Raw genomic sequence first — 24274 nt, 5'->3', positions numbered from 1 at the left:
TATCAGAAATGCCAGTTTCTAGAGCTTTCTGTTTGGTAAAGTGCCAGATAAAACAGCTTTTACTGTATTACTGTGGTAGATGTCAATTTCAGCAGCTAACCTAAATGCTTACTTGAAGGGAAGTGGATCCCCCATGGGTTTCAAAAGAGATGGATCCATTTTGTGAGGAACTAGCCAAGCCTTCGTTTTTTATGTAGCCTGTGAGAGTTATATGGCACTGGTAATTCTGTGACTGATATTACAGAAATGTTCCAACCCTTCACTACAAATAAACTGAGAATCTTTAGCAGAAGCACAAACATAAATGACACATTGGGACTGATAATGACCTGATACTACCAAAATACCAAAATATGCTGGTTTTACACCAGCGTGAGATCAGAATCAGGCTCAGTGGGCTTACACTGATGTTAAGTGAATGTGAACCACATCAGTTAACTCCAGCCAACTATACTATATCTCTGCTTTACCAATAAATGTGTGTAACCACTTTTAGGACTCTTTAAAAGAGTTTGCATGCCGGGATAGGCAGGGTGGAGTGGGTGGGGTGATAAAATCTGTCAGCTTTAATTATTCCACCGAATGTGAGAATGTAAACTTTATAGCTATTTCAATTAAAAAGTATCTGCACATACTAGTCAACAGCAGTCAGGCAACTTGCCATTATAAGTGCAAATGGGTAATTTTAATCACACCTATATTTGCTTTTTGTTTGCAAAATGCATGCTACCTTAAATTAACCTTAAGTGTTCTTTTCTTTATGACAAGAAAACCCCTATTTCCAGGCAAAAGAAAGTTTCCAGTAGGAATGTAGCTAGTTCTTATTGCCCTCCCCCCCCCAAGAGAAAGGTGAACAGAAGCTACTTGCAGCACAGAAAGCCATGGAGAATAATTCTTTCCTCCAACCTCTACAATCATTTACTCTGAAGGCTCCATTTGGCTTGATTTTCAGAATGTGTTGAATACTCAGAGCTCGCATTGACTACAGTGGAGGGGACACATGCTCAACACCATTTGGGTTATAGATTTCTTCCTATGTGTGTGATTGTGGCAAAACTGGAGATGGCTAGCCTGTTTTGAATGGCTAGCCTGAAATAATCTCACTATCTCAAACTCACACCAGAAGTTTGGGAACATTTAAAGGTGACAAACAAAAATAAATAAATTCAAGTGGACTACATAATAATCAGAATATAGGATAGATTTAATTTAGATCTATTTATACTTTATTTAAGGACAAATTCTGCCACTCTTTATTGAATAGGTCCCTGCCATGCAGATAGTCCTATCAGAGCCCAGGGGGTTATTTGCATACTAGAATACTCTGTGTGCACATCAGTGGCAGAATCTGGTCCTTAATAGATTACACGATCACTAATTTGCTTGAAATTGTACACTTGGGAATGAATAGGTCTATCCATGATTCTGGAATAAATATTGCCAAAGATCCCATTCTAGCCCCATGGGGCCTTTTTTTATCTCTCATCAATGCACAAAATAGCACAAACAGTTAATTACACTTTGCTAAATTTCATGGTGGTGAGTAGGGTGTGAATGGGTCACAAAATGAGTGAAAGTGGGTGAAAGGGAAAAACACTCTAATAGTCTCCAATTTAGCATTCAGGATTATGACTGTACTGTAGTCGCTGAGGGTTTGGACAGAGGAAGAAGTGTAGTAGGAGGAAGAGGAAGAGGTACAGCTAAAGCAGTATCCCCCACTACATATAAAATTTAATTTATACCCAAACCATTCTCATCTGTCCCAGAGCAAGACGGTTCTTCAGTTTTGCTGTAAGAAAATACAAGTCTCACTGATTTAAAAAAGAGTGGATCAGGCGCACTAGCTTCAATGGGAGTTATTCTAGATTATGCCAGATTTGATAAATCAAATATCAGAATATCAAACTGGTGTAAAAATGATATTCATTTTGCACATCCAGTTGCTAACTACTTTACTTATGTGCTTACACCAGAATGTGTGAGATCTTTTTTGATCAGCACATACTATCATTTACGTTTCAGTTGAATAATCCCAATGAGCCTGTTCTCCTGGAAATGAGGAATGCCCTTATCATTTGAAGACATCTATTAATGAAAAAGGACAAGAGGTTTGAGAGAGGGATGTACTGCCACTAATTTCAGTGGCAGTGATATGCCTCATATTTCCCCTCAGACCCTCATTCCCCTTGCACCTTTCCATTACTGATGATGATCTCACTATTTTACCTGTCACACACACCAGGCTCACACTCTTGGGGTCCTAGTCAACTCCTTCCCTCCGCTCCACACGTTCAGAATTTCCCCAAATCCTGCCAGTCCATCTTGTTAAACATGCCTAAATCCATCCTTTCCTCTCTCATTCTGGCACTAAAACCCAGATTTATGTCTTGCTTATCCTACTGCAAACTCCTCCACGCTGGCCTTCCCTGCTTCTATCCTCATTCCCTGCAAGTATATCCAAAACATTGCTATGAAAATTATCTGCCTCCCTGAGCATTCTGAACATGTCACTCTCATATTCAAATCTCTTCACTGCCTTCTCTTGAGTTCTGGATCAGGTTCAAGTTTTCAGTCCTTACCTTCAGCGCATTTTACAACTTGGTGCAATTACTCATAGCTCATAATTACTGTAGATGTATATCTATGGTAGCTAATTGTACACATATATACAGGAACATACACATAGCTGGGTGCATTTAATAAAGATGTTACATGTAGATTAATGAAAGGCAGCTAAATTGTAAAAAACCAAATCAAACATCTATTATGAACACTAGATACTTGGTTTCACAAAATCTCCACCACACTCGCCCCAGTATAGCGATGATATTAATTAATTGAACAATATGCTTCATTGCGTGGAAAGAAACAGTGTTTATTACATTTTGGCTCAAATCAGTTTGGAGTTTCTTGATTTTGTGTTTCTTGTCATTTCTCAACAGTACAGATACATCCCAGATTATTTCGTAAACAAAGCAAAAATAATTTCCCCCAACCAACTGCAGCAGGAACTGCACAACTTAATCAGATCATTATGTGCAAAGAAAATATTTCCAATGACGACATCTTCCTATGTCAATTGGTTTTTATTACAGATGTCATCTCTACGTGCGTATTAATGCAGCTCTTTCTTCTCATTTCAAGATTTTAATCTAAGTTTTTTGCTCTAATATTTTATTAGTTCAAAATACATGCTCTAAAATTCATGGCCATCAAATTTTCCTGTGAGCTAAAAATAAACTGCTCTTGTCAGATCTGGTTAGTTGATAAAAAGTGTCAGAGACTTTTCTGAATTACTTTGATAACTTCCTGTTTATATGGTACTGACTCTTGTCTAATAAAGGCCTTTTACACTAGCAAAAAGGAGAAGATACTGCAACATACTATCCCTTAATGGCAATACTGATTACTTTTGAAAGCCTTTAATACATTTCCCATATTAGACATGAACAGATGTCAGGGATGTTGCCAAGTGAAATTTCTTTTATGCAATCTTGGCTTGTTGTACAATAATAGCCCTTTCTCAACATGGGAAAAAATTACAGACCCAACTAATTTCCTTGACAGGGAAGAGTTACATATGTTTTCCACTTGTAGTTTTTACGACAAGTTTACAATTTTGCCAAACCTGGAACTAATTGGGACTATTTCCAAAAATGGCCCAATAAACCCACAATGTGTATAGCTATTCTAAAATGCAGTAAATGATTGTTTGCTTTTACATTTTTTTCTAACAGGGGAAAGTTAGATTGCACAATTATTTCATTTAAGTTACTTAAACACTTACTGTTTCATATCCTCCCAGTTTTTGAGCAGCTTGAAACATAGTCCAAAGGTTAACTGTTAGAGGGACAATAAGTATTTAGATAAGCATTCCATTAACCAACTTATTTCAAAGAAATGTAAATTAAACAATTATTTTAAAGCAAAATAGAAAAAAATGTTTACAAACCCTGAAAAATCTCTTGAGAAACAATTTACAAAAGGTATGTACATAATTTGAAGAGTAAATGTTACTCCTTATTATATCTTTTAAAAAATAACATAACATGTGAAGGAACACATTTAGATATGTCTACAAAAGTGAAAATTACATTTAGACAGAGTTACAGAGTTTATTCTACTTTTCTAGTAAGAAACACAGTATAATAGCTGCATTTTACACGTTCCCATAACTCTGCCGGTAAAAACTAGCACAAAGACTATTATTTTTTAAAAACAGTTTTAGTTATCAGTAAGAGCTTCAGCCCACGTGATATAGAGCAGCCTTCACTAAACAACAATATCTTATATGTACTGCCGCTCAGATAAGGACCTCCATAATCAATACACTGTAGGGCCCTGTGAGAATGCACTAATGGAGGGAGGATACACAGGCATGGTATTTGTCCTAGCACAACAGGACACATGTACAATAGACAGCCATAATTTGGTTGCAAGTGCTGGCAAGCTCAAAGGTGGAGACAAGATAGAATTACCACTATATTTCTTATTTCAGAGTTCTGGTGGTCCTGCCTTGCCTTTTGTGCACTATCAAGCCTTGGCAGGGCTACATGGTGATGGTGGTGGTGGTAGTGGTGAGAGGGGACAGAGGAAACACCTTCAATATGGCCTAGCAAGAGCCACTCTTCTTTGCACTCCCTCCTGCATAATGCCTCTTTCCACATGACTGCCTCCCACCTGTCCCGTACTCCACAGCCGAACATGGCCATAAAGTGATGTACTATTTCTTTCATTTATTTATGTGTTTTTAATTGATAGAAGGGTAACTGATGGTGATCCTGTATTAAAGACCTATACAGGATTTCAGCAACACATGATGACTCCCAGTGGCATTCATACAAATATATCAAGCCAGAGTCAGCAATAATGCAGAAGATCAAAGAGGACAGAATTTGTTCACCCACAGGGGAATTCTCTGTTGTAGTGTACATACTGGTTTCTCCCCTCTAACCTATTTATATTGGCAATATTTACACATATCATGTCAGACAAACATAGACCCCAGTCCTGCAAACACTTACACATGTGAGTAAATTTTCTCACAGGAGTACATTTACTCACTTGCTTAAGTGCTTGCAGGACTAGGCCCATCCACTGTAATGTATGTCAAGCAACCCTATACAGTTCAGCTAAATATTATTGTATGATTCTACCACAGACCTGGGTAGTTTGGAAATAATGGCCTTTCTTATCATTTGAACCTACAGTATCTCCTGGTTTGGGGTGTGTGGGATAAAATGAAAATAAAGCACTCCTCCACATAAAACGTTCAGAAAGTCTCATTGTGCAATTTCAAAGCTAACAAGAGCTTAGTTTAGACCTTGATTTAATCTGAATCAATGCATAATGCAACAAAGCTGTTCATAGTACATTAATTTTACTTCTATTTCAAGCAGCCAAAACATTGTAATCACTCAGAGTTATATACGTTTATAATGGCTGCTAGAGGTCTGTTGCAATCAGTGCCAATTGCTATTAGGTATGTAAATTGTTATGTAAAACATACAGGTTTGACATTCTTCATCAAAATAACACATGGTTTTAATCTTTGGAGATAAGTTTGAGTAAATAATATTTCAAACCAGGAATTTCTCCCTTTAAAGTAATTTAAGTACCATTCAATCTATAGACAATATATACATACACACACACACACACACACACACACACACACACACACATATTTATATTTAGACACACACACACACACACACACACATATATATATCCCAGATACAGCTTTGTTGTAAACTCTGAAACAGCCCTACTTACTATGCAATATTTATGCAGAATTTAGTTACAACTGCGTCTTCTCCACCTACAATTGCTTTACAAATTGTGTCACTAAGAACTGTACATGCCAAAGCAATTCTAAACATTGTATTCTGTGTTAAACAGATACAGTCTATTTTTATAGTCTCTGAAGTCAGTAATTTATTGCCTATAAACAAATTTTTAGGCTTAAAAATATGATCCCTTTTGTGCCTTTCTTGACCCCCTTTAAATGTCTCCCTTTAATATCTGTCTTTTCATAAAGAACATCTGGGCACAATAAATGTACGTCACATTATTAACTCAGAAGAAAAGCATTACAGACACTGCAGATTTACAAAACAGAAAACTAGAGGGTTTTCAGCATGCCTATTTCTAGTCATAATCAGTGAATTTAAACCTATAAATATCCTGCAGCAACTGCCCCAGAAGGAAGAGATTCAAATCTAGAAGTAAGAGACAGTAAAATGTCTGGACTGGAAAATGTGTAAATATAAACACAGTCACAAAACCAAAAAGGTTTTAAAATAGTCTCAGTGTTTGCATGTTTTCTACAAAGAAGCCAAACAGTTCTAAAACATCAACAAAATTTGATAAAAATTATACTTACTCTGCTTAAAACCTAAATAGGGTATTCGTTCAATGGGTGTTTTCCTTTCTTTCATGTATTTATAAAGTGCCACAAGGAAAGCCTGCTCATCAGCTCTGCACTCTTCACCTACAGCAACCTTTGATTTATCTTCACTTAAGCCTTTTTTACAGTTGTTGTTGTTACTTTTGGATTTGGGCAAAGCTGACTTAGTCTCACATTTTACCTGGAAAACGAAAAGATATCATATCAGATCTGGATAATTGGCTGACCTTTAAAAGATGAACAAAAAACTGACCCCACACCCTCGCCTAACAAGTGTGTTCTTTAATATGAAGGCCAAACCACACAACTGAGTTGAAGGTGGTAGGGGGAAGTTATTTATAGAGCTATTACCTTGCTCTGAATCTTATTCACAACATTTTAAAATGGCCAGACATTTAAAAAACTGTTGTAAGCCAACAGCAATGTTCTCTCCAGATCTGTATTTTTATTACCCGCCATCACTATTCCACAGAGAGCTCCCAACCCTCACATACACTCAAACAGCAGCAAGATGAATAACCACCCTCCTTTAGGGCTTGATACTGTGCGCTCCTGGGAGATAGTGAGCACCCTCAACTCTTACTGATTTCAGTGGGAGGTGCGGGTCTCAGGACGGCACAGGAATGCTTAGCACCTGACAGCATCATGCTCATAAAGGCCACAACTTTTTTTCCGGCCCATCAAAATATAGGCCAAATCCGACTGGCCTTATCCAGTCAAAAGTCCCATTCTCAGCAATGGCAGCTCTGTATGATTTTGGACCTAAGGCAACAAGGCTTAAGCATGTGCTCAAAATTGAATACTTTGTTGAATCAGGGGACCATTTAATGTGAGGCATTTTCTCCCTTTTCCCATGTATATCATCAGTAGCCTCCAGATACACAATTCCCCAAACTGCTCATTTTCCTGCGGACCCAGCCAAAGATATTAGTGTGCCAATAAGGGAGTAAACAATACGGAACCATGTTAATTCTCCAGTATTGGAAACAAGAGAAGAAGTAGACTAATCCTCCAGTCCTTATGCAGATATGATATTGCCGCCGACAAATTAAATTTCAATCCTCTAATAATTTATGTATCTAGATAATGAAGAGTACAAGGAACATTTAAAACTATTTTTGGAAGTTAGCCAACCTGGTTATTTTATAATGTGTGATCAATACTTTTACAGTGAATACTAGTAATAAAAAAAAATACTCTGCTAGAGGGGGTGATGATGGTTACATGATTTATTTTGGAAACAAACTGTTTCTTCTACATAGGTACGCATTACAAGAGACTTTCCGATGTTTCCATAACCCAGGTGGAAATCTTCCTTGTGTCTTCAGAAAGGGAAAAGGGATACTGTAAACAAATTATTTCATTTCAGTGCCTGGAGGGAACAGCATGGACTAGTACAGGGATTGGAAACCTTTGGCCTGCAGCCCTCCAGGGAAAGCCGCTGGCGGGCTGGTCCGGTTTGTTTACCTGCAGCAGCCCCAGGTTCAGCCGATTGCAGCTCCCACTTGCCGCAGTTCACCGTCCCAGGTGAATGGGGCTGCGGGAAAGTCGGCCAGCACATCCCTCGGCCCGCGTTGCTTCCCGCAGCCCCCATTGGCCTGGGACGGCAAACCACAGCCAGTGGACACTGCAGGTAAACAAACTGGCCCGGCCCGCCAGCAGCTTTCCCTGGCGGGCTCCAGGCCAAAGGTTGCCAATCCTGGACTAGTAGCACAAACACTGGACTGAGAGTCAGGAACCCTTGAATTTTAATGATTGACTGGCACTGATTCACTCTGTTGCTGTAAATTGCCAGGGCTAGGTTATTTAATCTTATTGTGACACAGTTTCCCCACCTGTAAAATGGGAAATTTACACATGTCTGTTTTTTTGGGAATAAGTGCTTTGAAGCTGAAGAGTGTTAGGCAAGTACCATGTAGAAATAGAAAATAAACCAGAGAAGGGTCAAATTATCAAATGTTTTAGTTATGTCAAATGAAGTTATCCTACAAACACTTCTGCATTTTTTATCATTTTTTAAAAAGCACAGGCAGGTCTCTTTTCCAAAGCACTAAAACAATGATTGAGGGCAGGATGCTTCCTTCTTCTTATATGGGCTGAGGAAGGAATTGGTGGCAGGTTCCCAACATGGTCCCTGTCTTCTTGAAGAAACATCTCTGTGGGATGTTTTCAAGGGAATAGCCTTTTGGAGCCTTATGTCTCCACAACAAAAAAATCACTGGGATTAGAAAATGGGGTTTTCCTTAGAAGATTTATTTATTTATTTTATCCATCCAGCCATCTAGGTGCTTTCCCAGTATTCCTCAATATTCTCTGGTCTGATGTTAGGAAGAAATATCTTCCTATGATGCAATATATTGTGTTTTGCCTTTTAGTCATATTTACTTGAGACTTCTGTAAAGATCAAAGCCCCATTGAGAGCACAGTGAAACTAATGGAAGCCTTTTCATTAACTTCAATGGGCTTTAGATCAGGCCCTTATTTTTTTTTTTTGTTTGGAACGCAAATCCCTTGTTTGTTTGTTTTTTATACTCTGGTTACCTGGAAAATTATTTAAAGGCATCCCCATATAAATTTTATATTATATTATCATTATCAGCGCTATGCAGCACTATGTTAGACCTTCCAGAATAATAATTTTAATAATTTCTACGGTTTTTAAATTGAGCCATAAATTTGTTGCAGGATAAAACTTGGAATAAACATTCCCAGACTGGGAGCATTTTTCATTTTCAAAACACACTTGCTAGAAAAAAGACCATCGGCCCATTTTCAATAAGTTTTATTTCAAAATAGGGTGATACAAGCAAGCACTGATGGCTTACACATAATTTATAAGTCAGAAGAACACTTATTCACACAAAAGCAAATTAATGGTAAGGGAAGTTATTCTCTAGTAGAAATGAGGGAATAAAGAAAATAGGATGAGAAAAAGAAATTGGAAGTGGGGAATCTTTATGTAATGCACAGCTTCCTCCACCTCACTACATAGAGCCAGGAAGTCAAAGTGTCTGCAGAACTCAAAGGAGCCAAAAATGCCAAGGAAGGGCACATAAGCAGTCTCAGATTTTATGATCCCTTGAGAAAAGCTGTAGTGTTTCATACTCTCAGTGGTCCAGGCATAAGCCTAGTTTTTGGAACGTCACCTCTATGTGACAGGCAATATGAATTAATGATCATTGAATAATTAGGACCCACAGAGCCAAATTCTGTTCTTGATTAAACTGGTATAAATCCAGCATAACTCCTCTAAAGTCAATGGAGTTACTCCATGTTTACACTGTCATAACAAGATCAGAAACTGACCCAAAATTCTTATCCCTCTAAACCAGTGGTTTTCAACCTGTGGCCCACCGACCCATGGGGCTATGTCTAAGATTTCCAAAGTGGTCCGTATACCTCCATCCAAAATTTTTCGAGGCCCGCAAATGAAAAAAAGTTGAAAACCAGTGCTCTAAACACAATCTTGGGTCCAGTTTAGTAGGAGTTTGCAAAGTGTTGGCTACTTTTTTTTTAAACTTCCCAGAAGGCATAAAGAGATGGACAAAGACAACAAATGGGGGGAGGGGGAGAAGCCCTACTTGGCCACATTCTCTGCAGCATTCTGCTCAGTGGACCTTACTGATTCTGTTATAAAGCCAAAGTTCTAAATTTCTTCTGTAGGAATTTAACTTCTTTTCATTATAGCCACCCTGGATAGTCTCCCCATATCTCTTTCTAAAAAATCTGAGACATTTCCTCATACCACATTTATACCAGGTGAGTTGAGGTGCAATCCCCCCCCCCCCCCCGCCACACACACACACTTACTTTGATGTATCCCCTTCACTATATTTGAGACCAGACTCCATCTGGATCCAGTAAACTGTCAGTTACTTTCCAGATCCCTGGGAAAGTTATCCCAACCCAATTGAACCAGCTAACAGTAATTCATTTGCATGATTGATAATGGTTGGCCCTGGCAAAATCATTTAGTTTTTGAGTGTGTTCAGAGAACTCTAAACTCCTTCCCTGATTATTCAATTTTATAGGGAAGATTGGGATTTTCAAAAAGACTTTCAATTGGAATTGGGTGCCTAATTCCCATAGGCCTCTTTGAAAAATCTCAACCCAAAATAAAGCTTGATTCCCCTGTGGCAAAAATGACAGTCCACTGCCAACAGGATGAGGCTGAGGATAGAGGAAGTGGGTATAAGGAATGGGGAGGTTTTTCTGTGACGGCTCTGGGAACGTCTATTCATGTCTTTATTATATGCTCTAGCACTGGATGTGTCACTTATGGCAAGTGACAGGAGATCTTCCAATTACTGACAATGGGGACAACCCTCATGGATAAAACCTTACACTCATTTTGTTCTGCCAGAGGCCACGTATGCACCTCACAGTTCCCTAAAGAACCAGATTAAATTATTTTAATTAGATAACATTGGAGATCTAAGAATAACTCTTCAGGTCTGATAGTGTGCCAGACCACTTGTGACTTTTGAAAGAGCATATGCTGGTAACATAAACTTTCTTCCCAGCCCTTGCCACCCACAAGAAGTGAAAAATTGATTTCAGTATTTGCACTAGAGGATGTTGTAATGAGTACATTAATTTAGGGAACAATTTCCATGTTTAACAAATTAATCCTTCCACCTTTTGGAACTGGCAGATCAGACCATTTTAACAAATCTTATAACCCATTTTTACAGATGCTGAATGGGAAGTTCTATGGCAGCACAACACCAAGAAAACAGGATGGTTTAGTTTCAGATGTGGTTAGGTTCCACTAAAAATTGTGGAAGTCTATCCAGTAAGGATGACATATGAAATATTAAAGTCTCAGGATTCTTGGGAGAGTTTAGGCCATTATTCATTAAAGAGAGAGTTTTGAGATATTTCTTCCCACCTGCGATGAAATCCTGGCACCATTGAAGTTATACTGGAAAACTTCAGAGAGGCCAGGATTTTACCCCTTGTATCTTTCAATCCAAGAATACTCCTAGGTGGTGTAAGGTGGACGAAAAGGGCATCACAAAGATCAAATGCAAGAGCAGGCATATTGCCTGGTGGAGGTATGGGTTTCCCAGTACAGAACTCAATCCCCGGACTGTTGATATAGTGCTGTAATTCAGTTTTTAAAAAGCTACCTGAACTGGAATTTATTCAGAACTGAAACCAAATCAAATGCCTTTGTGTGTCAAGTAATAGAAAAAGTCCACACTCTTGTTTGCTCATAGTTAAGATAAACAAGCTTAATGAAAACTAGAGCCGTAATGGTTTTAAAAGCTTTTTAATCACTCAGTGACAGCTAAGAACATGAAGTTTAGCAAGTGGTTATTACTATGTGGTCTGAGCTGGTCTTGTACATAATCCTGACAGGATCAAAACCCCAGTGTTCAAAATCCCAGCACTTTTCCCATTTACCTCACCTATGGGGCTCCAGCTACGAGAGAACTGACAGGCCACACTGCTTCCCTCAGCAAAAGCCGTCTTCCCTAGGAAACTGTCTGTTTGCTAATAACAGCAATCAACAATGGGATGCCCCTCATCAGTGTAACTACTAGTTACATAAAGAAAAGCAGTACTTGTGGCACCTTAGAGACTAACAAATTTATTAGAGCATAAGCTTTCCTGAGCTACAGCTCACTTCGATGTAGCTTATGCTCTAATAAATTTGTTAGTCTCTAAGGTGCCACAAGTACTGCTTTTCTTTTTGCGAATACAGACTAAGACGGCTGCTACTCTGAAACCTACTAGTTACATGTAAGTGTAGATGAGACAAAACCATTTCCAACGCCATTACCAAAACCAATATTGTGACTGATATTGAAAGTGGTTTTGTCCCATCCATACGAGGAGTTAAACCATTTTCAACACTGGTTTAGGTGAATCCATTGACAGCTATTGTTAGATATGGGCCAATTTCCTACGACAGAAAAGGGAAAATCTTCAGGGGAACCCAACTTGGATCCAAATATGACATCTGTGTTACCCAAGTATCCAGCAGTAAGGGTGAGAAACTGGGATGGTTTCAACCCTTTCCACAAAGGAGACACAAAGTGCTATGCAAAGACTCAAACAGCTTGAAGTTCAATAAGCCTGTGTTTGAGCCATTCTGACTTGCTGGGAACTCATCCAATGTAAAATATACACTCAGTCCTGCAACACATATTCATGTGACGAGTCCCAGTGAAGTCAGTGGGACTACAGGCACATGTAAGATTTTTCAGCATCAGGGGCTATATCATTAACACTTTTATTATTTATAATGAAATACAATTGGACAGGATAATGAATGTTACTAATGTTTGCACAGTAATGAGCACAGTATGGCTAGATAAACAGGTAGATATTTCTTCTTATATGAAATATTCTTACGTTTGACGAGTAAAAGTGTCCACATTGATAGAACAGAGATAATCAGATAAGGTGGGTTTTAGAAAATTGCCTACATACACATTATATACAGTATAGACCATAATTACTTGAATGGTGCTACCTTCTGTTGTGCTTAGAAAATGCAGTCCATCATGTGCTTTGCAGTACAATGATGTAACCCACAAAGCATGGGGAATTTAGCCAAATTGGAATATTTTCATTGCAGGCTTTACAAATTTGTATGTATCTAAAGCTATAAAGTTCTGACAAAATCCTAACATATTTTTCAGGGTCCTGAAAGTCAAAACATCAGGATCCAGTTCCTTTTAATTGATGTCTGGGCATAACAGGGCACACAAAGGAGAGTAATGCTGACTTAAGGAACCAGTTTCATCATTAACTTTGGATTTCTTTGCTGTCCTCAATTTATGCCATGATTTTAACATAACTGAAAGCTGGGGAGTGGGAGATGGTATTTAATTTACCCTCCTATGGGTAACAGAGAATACAACACTTTCACTTGACCTCTTTAACCCCGTAAATGCCCCAGGACATGAAGCATGTAAAACAAAAAAGAACTTGGATGGCTCTGGAGAGGTTTACTGTATTTCCCAAAGAAATATTCACAACAATGGGAATTCCTTTCAGATGCACATCCATAGAACTTGCTGAAATGTAAGACTCAAGGAGTTGGCATGGAAATTAAATCTATGCACACCTACTTGGTCAATATTTAGAGTATCATGGTGACAGAATTCATGCTGAAATAGTTAGGAGTCTATTGGTATGTCCCTCTCTAACTTTCTGTCTTTGCATCTTACAGCTTGGCCCTGACAATTTGCTCTCAAATTTAACTTGCCATAAATGTCTTGAAAGAGCCTTTAGTGGAATTTTTTTTTAAAGAGAAAACCAAACTCATATTTAAAACACACACACACACACCCCCCAAACAAAATACAAAGTAATTTAATCTACAGAAAATTAGTTTTAAAATAATGTCAGCATATGGACTGAAACCCGCAAAAGCCTAAGAGTTAAACGTAAAATTACAGACTGACAGTACAACCTTCACTAACAATGTGTAGCTATATACCCCAGCCCATTGTATAAGAACATACACTATCCCAAGACCCCTGGAATGTCTAGGCACAACAGCATGTGTTAAAGATCCAGTCCAGACTTTTAGCTTTCATTCTGAATTTCCTTCCTTGCCTTCCTTTTAAATCAGAACCTTAACATTCCTCCTCTAACATACTTTTTTTGCTTCTTGGAAATCATTATTTAGAGGCAGCTCTAATTTCAGACTCTGTTTATCTTCAAATGTATATTTAGAATTACATTGTAATGGTGAAATGGCTCTACTGGTTTATTTTTAATATGAAGATACTGTCACAAACTATTTTGTGTGTCACAGAATGTGAAAACTAGCACTAGATGCCATAAAAGCTTAATCACTGCCCTTTTCCCAGCAAGCCCATAGCCTTAGATTTTGAGTGATTAGGTTCTAGTTGATTATTGCTGTTAGTAACTTCTAAAGTGGAGGCAGTCTAAAGTAAAAAATACAACTTTTTGAAAAGAATCTGCATTACTTGCATGAAAAAAAATATACTCTAAATTTGAGACGGTCTATTGGGAAACAAAGAAGACTACATCGTTAAAAAAAAGTGTAGTTAAGAGAATACTAGTAAATGATTTACCTTGGCAACAGCTTTGCTTTCAGAATTATTGTTGGAATCTTTAACACCATTTAATGAATCTCTTCTCTGTGGGCATGGCTTCTTTTTGCGTGGTCTGCCTTTAAGATTTGGCGCTGAAAATTAATTGAGAACAATTTGAGCACATTCTCTTATACAAGATTTTTAACAGCTGAAAGCATAATAAATCATTTCAATAAAATCAGTCACAGATATATACACATCTATCTATAGGAAAGGCTCATTATGACATTCTCATCCTCTATGGGTTATATCTTGATATACTATACATTTCTATATCATATCTCTCAAGGTGTATCTATTACATTTCAACGTATCTAATTAATATTAAGTCAAGCATTTGGCTCCAAAGAACACTTCCAGAAAGTCAAGTATTTCTCCATGGTATCAAAAGACCAAAATAGAACATTGACACAGAACTTTGCATTAATCAGCATGATGCATCTATTTTATCCAAAGTATAAGTACTAAGTGGTGTTTTAAATATTTGAAAATATTGGTCCTTCAGAAGAGTTTTGAAATCTTAAACTTCCCAACAAATCTAATGAGTTTTAATACAATATGTTATTTCTATCACAGTTCTTTCATTAAGAAAAATCTCAAAGTATTTCTAGAAGTACAAAAGTATTAACATAATTGATTGATGGTTTCATAAAAACATGATACATCTCAATTAAAATGAATGACTTCCAGTTTTATCCAATACTTAAGATGTTTTGGTAAGATAGCTGTGAAATACCATACTGAATAAAGCCTGGCCATTCTGAGCTATATTTAGAAAACTAGTATATAGGTCATATAAGAGAAAAAAATATCAAACTTCTCTTTCAATTGTTATAGCACAAGACCACTTATAACCACATACAGAAATAAAAGGCAAAGCAGATGCTTTGTTCAATATTAAAAATGTCCTGCATATGCTTTCAAATTTAAATCAGCCTAAGTAACTAGACTACTCCAGCAACATTAAAAATGATAAACAATCATTAACTAATGACTATACTGGAGAAGATAATTTGCTTTAAACCTTTAATTTCTAGGTAACCATTGTTTTCATTACTTCAAGGGATGATTATAACAATGTCAGAAATCTAAACACCACAAACCTCTTGAGTGTCTTCTAATTGTTTCTAATCTTACATTTGTTACATAGTAAGCCAGTGATTTCAGGACATTTTACATTTTAATCAGTTTGCAAATACAGTAAAGGGTGCTACTTTGATTTTAAACTTTGAACAACAGTGTCATTTTTGGTCTGTTTAGAAGAAAAAAAAAGATAGCAGTCCTAGGTTTAAAACAAGAAGTCCAAAAAAATTCCGTTTTTGTTTCAGCACTGACACACACTGTAAAACATCCTCTGAAGCACATTCTGCTTATTGAAAAGTACCAGAGGAAGCAATGCTGAAATTGTCCTCTGAGGCTAACATGCAAAATCAAACAAAAAGATAAAGAAATTATTACCCATTCCAGTCGACAAACATCTGTCTGATTTATATCTGTACTCATGAATGCTACAGCATGTGACTGCACACTACATCCCTGGAAGTCTCCACTTGGTATGGATGTCAGTCTTACACAAAATGAGCAGTAAGAGTATTTGCTCTGTGCTTACAAATCCCCTCCCCCAGCTGCTCCATTACTCATATAAACATAGATGAGTGACTAGCACAGAGTGTGGGATGAACTCACTGGACTTCAGCTTTTGCTGCCAGGCTGCCAGCTAGTGCTTTACTATCCCACCTTATTTATAACTGTAGCTTATGTTTTCATCTTAACCGTTTTGCTGATCCTGATTTCTTGTACACTGTTGGGACGTCATTTTGAGTTCCACAAATCCTAAACTACACATAGCCTTGAGGCAAGGTGTTAATATCTTGTTTAAAAGACACTGTGTTAAAAAAAATGTTTCCTCAATTTATAACAATTTGGCACAAGTACTAAAATGTTAATGACCACCCTAGAATTAATGGACCAAATTCATCCCTGGTACAATTCAACTAAAGTAATTAGAATTACAGGAATGAATTTTAGCCCAATATACTTTTATTTGAACTACTTTATATTTATTTATTTATTTATTTGTCTTTTTAGAAAGAAACAAGCAGGACTAGTTCAAGGCTTGATGTCTTTCAAAGACATTTTTTTATCCTGAGTTTTGGCATTGTACTTTGTTTCATACTAAAATCATTCCTAATGTTTGTTAAAAGCTTTAAAAGCAAAAAAAAAAGCATTTGTTACTAAAATTCCAGGTATATTGAGCTTGCATACAAATACAATCTGAATTGGAACACTACATGGCAGGAGTGAAACAAAACTGTTATAAAATCAGGTTTTTTGAATCGTTTCAGTTGCTAAGGAGTTGCAGCAGAAAAATGGCTCTTTCTAGAATGCTGTAGAACTACCTCACATATGACATACTAGCATTTTACAATCTAATTCAAATCATATACACAAGTAATGGAAAAGCATCAATATAAATTAATACTGACAATAGCCTTTCACTCTGATGGCTTAGGAGAAGGCTTTTGCCTCTAAGATCCACTCCATAAAAGAAAATATTTGAAATATTTCCATTCACACTTGAAACATATACATCAACATTTGCTCCCAAACCCATTGCAGATATTGTTCTAAGACTGTTTAAATTTCAACTATATCCATTTTGTGCTCTTGAGCTGTGATAACTGACTAAAGCTGAGTGAATAATTCATAACAAATCATGTATTTGACTAATTTAGCCTCCTTTTCAGCTTGTGGCATGTTCATGAACAAACTGCTATTTCCTTGAATTTGTTTATTCATAGTTATTCCTACTGCAGTTTTTAAAAATACTCTGCAGTTTGAATAGGAACAGTTTTCTGAGAGAACTGGATATTCAAGATGTGGTGGCTGGTTGTGAATGATCAGATAATTCACACAATTTTTTTTCCCTGTTCCCTGACTGGAGAAATTTTGGCATGGATACTCATGTTTATATGTGAATGGAAAATTTGGTTTCTGGGAATACTCGCGCATATGGTTTTGAAATTCACTTTCTGCAAACATTTATGTCAATAAGATCTGATAACTTCAGTGGTCACAGAAAGTCAACAGGAGCAAAACAAACGAAAGTGAAACTTTGAACAAATAGTTATAGAAAACTGATGTCACTTATTTGTCACCATTCTAGTCAATGTGACCTACCCTATGTCCAAAAATGAATCTGGGAGGTTTGAAATACTATCAGTTAAATAAAAGCCATTTTTGCTGTAAACTTGACAACATATTCCTCTTTATCTACCTGACTGAGTGTAATTTTCTCCTCCTATAGCTAAGGGAAGGGAGCAAACCCAGTCACTGAAATGCCACTGGAACCCTTGGCGGAGTGCAGCACACACTCATCAGCATGGTGCAGTATATCTTAAGAGATGAAAGGTGCTTGGAACATCTCAGCAAGTGCATACCACAATGAATACTGAACACACAGCCCAGATCCAAGGGCTTCAGTTTCAGCTCTGAACGTCACTGTACTAAGTTGTGAGATTTTCAAATTGGGATCTAGGCAGATTCTTTCTTAAAGCCCTTAGCTTCTGCACACTTGGAATCTAATTCAATCTTCAGTTACAAATAAAATGTATTCCGTTAGGTCATTCTCGTCCCCATCAATAAGTTACTACATAGTCTGGAACAATTCCATAGCACTGGAGATCTCTACTCCAGAGGGTCAGGCATTCAGATAATAGATGTGCTGAAGTTCAGGATGCATGTGCATTGATGGTGCTGGGTGGTAAAACTTGCATAGCACCTGCTCATAATATGAAAGGTTCAAACCCACTTGTCTAGGCCATGATTCAGCAAGGTACTTAAGCATATACCTTTCTTTTATGCATGTGAGTACCCCCACTGAAATCAATGAGATTACTCATGTGCTTAAAAGTGGACCCTCGTCTTCAAGATTAAAGTTTATTTCAAGTTTAGTAGTTCATCCAGAGGATTAAATTCACTCACAAAATTTGTACATATAAAAAGAAGTTATCTTCACAGTTAAAATTGTGACTCAGACAGCAAACTAAAACGGAGCAGGGAAAGACTGCACTGGGGAACGCTACTTCAACTGCTGAGGTCTGCCAGACATTTCAGGTATGTCCAGGTAAAACACACCCAACTGTGCTGCAAAATGTAGCAGGCATGAGCTAACATTCCATAGATTTCTCTGGTGTGCTAGTCTATTGCTTTCCCGTGCATTTAATAACTTTGCTGGCCACTTTTGCTAAATTAACAGAGAGAAAGGGGGCCTAATTCATCACTCTATTATGCCATTTTGCAGCGGTGTGATTTCATTTATTGAGTGGAGAATCAGACCCTTGTTTCTTAAAATCTGATTTTCTCCGTCACAACCCATCTGCTCTTCTTACTTGGTCATGCAATGAAGTCATAAACACTGGCCAGAAGTCAGATGCCAGGGACACAGGATTATGACTACACTGCAGCATCAAGCAAGAGGTGCAGATGAAGAAAGGTTTATTTCAAATACAAATATTTGTAATAGTAAAACAATAAAAGGGAAGTAAAACAAATTACTGACAAAGTAAATGGTATATGTATAGTAGGAATGATCTTGTTTTTCAGTTTACTACTTCCTGGTAGTAAAGTTCTGTATTCCTGATTAGATGAAAGAGCATGAAATGGAAATAGCCTGAATGTCAACAGTTACAAAAGCCATGACGACAACCATCCCTTGACAACTCTTCCCATACAGGAAAACTGATTATTGCCACCTTAACTGTAAATTCTCAGGAGAAATTATTTATAGGGATCTGCTCAGAGATGGGAACATTTTTTTTCCTGTGTGTGAGGTGGGATGAGATTTGGCAGGCCAGTAAAAATCATACACACAGATTGTGAGAGAGTATTTCACACAGTTTGATATCAGAGGTCAGTGTCTATGGGAAGATCATGGACACTTAACCCGCGTGATCAAAAATTTTGCCACACAGCAGGAAACAAAAAGACAGCAAGTCATTCACTGACGCTGGGGTGGAGGAGCAGAGAAATGTAGACTTCTTATCTCCTTGCCATTGAGGGGAGAGGAAATGCACTCCACGGACATTCACCTCCATGGAGGCTAAGTGGAGTTATCGCTGTCTCCTTCCCTTTGAGTTAATGTTAGGAAGGGAGATGGCTTTCATTCCCACCAGAGTCTCTACTGGGGTCCTGCCAGCAGAGGCTCCTGAGGAGAAGCTCTCTATAGTCACATCCTCCACCTTCCTGAGCCATACCCATCCATTTTTTGTGCTGCACTGGCCCACTACATGCAAGGGTGGCATTGGTAGCCACTGTAATACACAGCAAAGCAAAGGGTGTAATTTCTTTCCCTACTAGCTGGTGTGTATGTGTGTGTCCTTAGAATATTCTAGCCATTTGGTGAAAGAAATCAAGTTTAACTATCATTAGCTGTGTTCAACTTTTTCTAAATGTTCCCTTTGTGGTTATCCACAAACTCCTTCCATAATGACAATCAAACAAAAGAAACATTGCACAATCCAGCTCTTGGTAAGTTTATGAGTGTGAAAGGAAACATTATGTTCATAAATTTCTGACACTTTTTTCCTCTGTCCAAAATGCACACAAAAACATGTTTTAAAAAGAAAATTAGGAGTTGGTCCTTAGCATGACTAACTAGCTCTTGGTATCTTGAAAATAAGATTTAACCATTCTGTGCTTCAAGCTAGCCTTCCTCCTTTCAGACTTTGGCTGAACATAATATAGCTTTAGAAAATAAATCACAACAAATGCTACAAGAGTTTTTATTACATAGACAGACTACAATTGCCCCATATTATATGTAGCACAACAAAAGAGGGCCAAATTATCTGTTGGTGTAAACTAGTATAGCTTCATTGACTTCAGTGAACCCCCGTAAAAATTTGATCCAGCGTCTGTTAGGCCCAAAGCTGACTCTTAATAGAACTGCCACAGACATCAAAGATAAACATCAAAGCTCCAAAGTTCCTGTTACCATGAGTGAAATATATGTGGCCCTGTGCTCTGCCTTCTTCCACATCCTTATGAGGGTGCAGCACATACGGGAGCAAAATAGAAGACAGTTCTACAGGCTGCTCCCTCCAGCTATTCAGAAAAAGGAGACCTAGTAAGGGTGTAAGAGAAGCCACATTTAGCAGCATGTTCTCAGGAGAACCGTAGAAAAAGGGGGCATCAAGTTAAGGCTGATCAAAGCAGCATGATCATTCCTGTGTGCCCTGAGATCTTTACTCCCCCTGCCCAGAAGGCCACAGAGTGGGCCAACAACTGATGACAACACACTTCCTGGCCCTGCTGTACTTTAATAGCTGATGAGGACTACAGAAGGAAAGTCCCTTTGCACGTCTGACCAGGAATATGCAGGGTCAGAGGAGGAGCCACAGATCCCCTGCCTCCATTGGCCCAACCCTCTTTAACACTGAAAATTCATCAGACCAAGGGAAAAAAGCATCAAGTTCATACCTCACAGAGCCATGGGCTTCACTGTCTTAGTTTGTTCCTCCCCATGCGTGTTTGCACATAAGGGAAAGCACTGATCATGGATTTCAAGAATTATTAAATAGCATATTTGAACTCTGGAACTATTATAGTATATTCAGTAAATTCTATGCACTGAAGGACTGTTTCTCACTATATATTGAGGCAACAGAGCTATGATAAGATTATGTAGTACATTTATGTACTGTTAAAATTCTGAGCCGTATACAAACAAGACTAGTACACACCTAAGCTCTCAATCTTTCCTTTCCCTAGAGCACATCCCCAGGATACTGGAGAGATCTCATAGCACCATGTGGGTACAGCCACACTGGAGTGTAAGTACAGACAAAGGGATGGCAGCATGCCAGCCTTGGTGTTGGCCTGACTGGGTTTTGTAGGATAGTGTTACAGTTTAAAATATTTTTGGACATTGCTTATAATCACAAATCCAACTAGTTGAATCCTCATGATAATACTGTTCTCTGGATTCGTGTATTTTAACTGACATAAAAGACATGTTGTTATAGGGAGGGTGAGAAAAAGTGGCTTTTGCCCAGTTGAGATCCAGCAACAGTGGCATTGTGTCAAAATTGGTGCTGCAGCCAAGAGTCTTTAATGAGAGTGGAATGTATTACCTCATTTGTCATACCTGGATCGCTTACGCATGCTAAGTCCAAAATAACCTCGGACTTTGCTGGCTGCTCAACAAACCATGTAAGTAAACAGTCCTGTAGTAATGCCTAAAACATGTACCCTTTCTTGATCACTTTACATTACTTATTCTAGCGAATGCCTAAGCAATTGTAATGCCCCTGATCAAAGTCCCAGACTTTTTCAGGGCTCTCTGATCTGCATAACTATTTCCTGATATGACTTCTCATCCTGGCCTATAGGTCTTAACGTTTCTCAGAAACACTTAAAAAGAACAAAAAAGCCTATCACCACTTCTTTAAAAGAGGAATGTCCTGGGGTAGCTGTTCTGCATTTCTGCTTCTAACTTGTAGTGCCATACTGCTTCTTGCAGCTTGTAGAATTTATTTCTTTGTTATTGTTTTGTGGAAGGATTGGGGTGGAGGAGAAGCAAGGGTTCTTTTGCCTACAGGAAAGATGATTAGACATACCAATACAGAAACCAAGCGACTTTGTAATAATATTGAGGGCCACAGTCAAATAAGGAGAGGAGGAAGATTTGGATATCTGGCATGGGACTTAAGGGATGATTTAAAACTGAACCTTGCGAAGGGTGGTGCAGATGCACTCAGGCCTTGAATTAAGGTAAAGAGATGGATGCCACGCCCTAGATCCGAGAAACCCCCAGAGTTGATCAAGAGTGCCTGAAGGGGGCAGACAGTCACTCACGGAGAATGGCACACACAAAGTGGCCTGGCAAAACCTAGCTCTTGGTTGAAGATTATTATTACATGTTGCACCTTTTAAAACATAATTACTAGAAAGACAACCACCTTACTAAACAAGGGTCCCTTACCATTCACGCCCCATACAAGGGAGCTTCTAGCATCTCACAGTATCTGGAAGATAAGAATGAACATATCGCTGTATTTAGGTGAAGTCTCAAAAGCTAGCCTAGGATTAGATGATCTCCAATGTGATTTTGGACTCATAGCTGCCACCTTGACTTCCTCCTCTTCTTGGCCTTCTTTTTTTATATCTCTAATCTCATCCCCAGTCCCTGTTCCACATCCCAAATTACAGGTTTTGCATTTAATTTTTGAAAAGTCTATGTATTGGCTCCTGCCTCCTGGAAGCAGCACCCACTGCACACAGACTAAGAAAAGCACAGCTTCTGAGCTCATGCCATGAGGAGAGGGCGGGCAGTCGGCACACAGCATGGCATTGTGCAGATTGGGGTGAAATGAAAGTGGCCCACAATGCAAGGCAAAAGCTCAAATGTCAGGCAAGGGTGGAAAGTCAGACCCTAGTTTAGAAAAATCTCAGTCATTTTAATTTGGGGAAACTTTTCTATAAACCAAGATACAGGGCCCCATCCTGCCGTACCCTTCCCCCCCTCCCACCCCCCCAATGGAAATCAGTGGCAAACTCCTACGGATTTAAGTTGCAGCCAGACTAGGCTCTTACCTTTTTCAATATAGAGATTAATATTAATCCTTCTAACAATCTTCAGAACAATATTTCCCTTTATAGCAGGATTTTACTGCTATTGCTATAAATACTAGTCAATATTTGTGTATGTATCTCTACATGTACACACACACACACACAAACTCAAGATAGATAGATATTCTGAGTCTCCAAAAAGTTTTAATACTAAAGTATTTTTTCATGTTTTTCTAATCCAAGGACTTGCTCATTCTTTTCTGTAATTTATGTACACTGTGGACTTATAATGGAACATGTCAGAATAAATCTGAAAACTATTGTGGACTCGATATCCTTGAGAGAGGCACTAAATATCTGAACAATTTTCTAACTCATAAGTATACAGAGTGTACGTGTGTAACCATTCTAAAGGTTTTGTTTTGGAAATGAGATATTCTATTCTCAATGTGGGGAAAATCAATTTGCTTCCTCTCTAAAGAAAACATTCCTCATTTGGAAATAAGTGGAACAGATACTTTTTTGTGGGGATTAATAAGGAGACATTTGACTTGTTGCAGATTGATTTTGGGTTTGCCTTTCCCGCTCCCCAGACTACAGCTTAAAAAAAAAGCAAAGACCACCATTGTGGGCATGACTATTTTAATTATTTTGTTAAAAATAGAAACACTGGATGTATTGCACATATCATACTAGATAATTAAGGGCCTGATTTTGCAGAAGACTGAATGTTTTCAAATTCCACTGAACACAATACAAATTGAAGGCACTGAACCGTGCAGGATCAGGTGCTTGGACTAATTTTCTTCACTGCTAAATGGCTAGAGTTTAAAACTTTTGCTATAAAGGCTTGTTGCTTCCTTTTCACTATGTTAGCATTGATGAAAAGAGTGAGTTTTTGGAATATTCACAAGAAGAAGATGGTCATTAAAGGTTAAGGCCCTGATTCAACAAACCACTGAAGCACACACTTAACTAGCATGTAGGTAGTTCTGTTGGACTTCAGTGGAACTAGTCTCCATGCTTAAAGTTAAGCACATGTTTAAGAGCCTTGCTGAATTCAACCCTACATCCAGCCCAATAGGTGAGCAGGATTTAGCCCACAAAGAAGAAGCTATCAGACTTAATTATAAAGTAGGACATGTCTGGACTGTGGTAGAGTATCTGACCCTTGTTCATTAAAGTTTTTCTTCCCCCCAGTCTGAAACTG

At 38.1% G+C, this 24274-nt stretch overlaps 1 protein-coding gene across 5 annotated transcripts in view; it reads right to left on the bottom strand.

Annotated features, from left to right (window-relative positions):
- The window catches only part of ARID5B (AT-rich interaction domain 5B), a 147202-nt gene that overhangs the window by 30621 nt on the left and 92307 nt on the right, over window positions 1–24274 (bottom strand). For 4 of the 5 annotated variants that reach the window (XM_038411188.2, XM_038411191.2, XM_043518770.1 and 1 more), the window contains 3 exons: window positions 14470–14582; window positions 6386–6590; window positions 3788–3840 (listed from right to left, as the gene is read on the bottom strand). In XM_038411188.2, coding sequence (XP_038267116.1) covers window positions 3788–3840; window positions 6386–6590; window positions 14470–14582 — 371 coding nt within the window. Of the gene's footprint in view, window positions 1–3787; window positions 3841–6385; window positions 6591–14469; window positions 14583–15948; window positions 16090–24274 lie in introns of those variants that run through there. The other variant, XM_038411195.2, reaches the window with a different exon arrangement.

This window comes from Dermochelys coriacea, chromosome 7, assembly GCF_009764565.3.
Source record: "Dermochelys coriacea isolate rDerCor1 chromosome 7, rDerCor1.pri.v4, whole genome shotgun sequence".
Taxonomy (NCBI): Eukaryota; Metazoa; Chordata; order Testudines; family Dermochelyidae; genus Dermochelys; species Dermochelys coriacea.
This window is presented reverse-complemented; position numbering and strand designations above follow the sequence as displayed.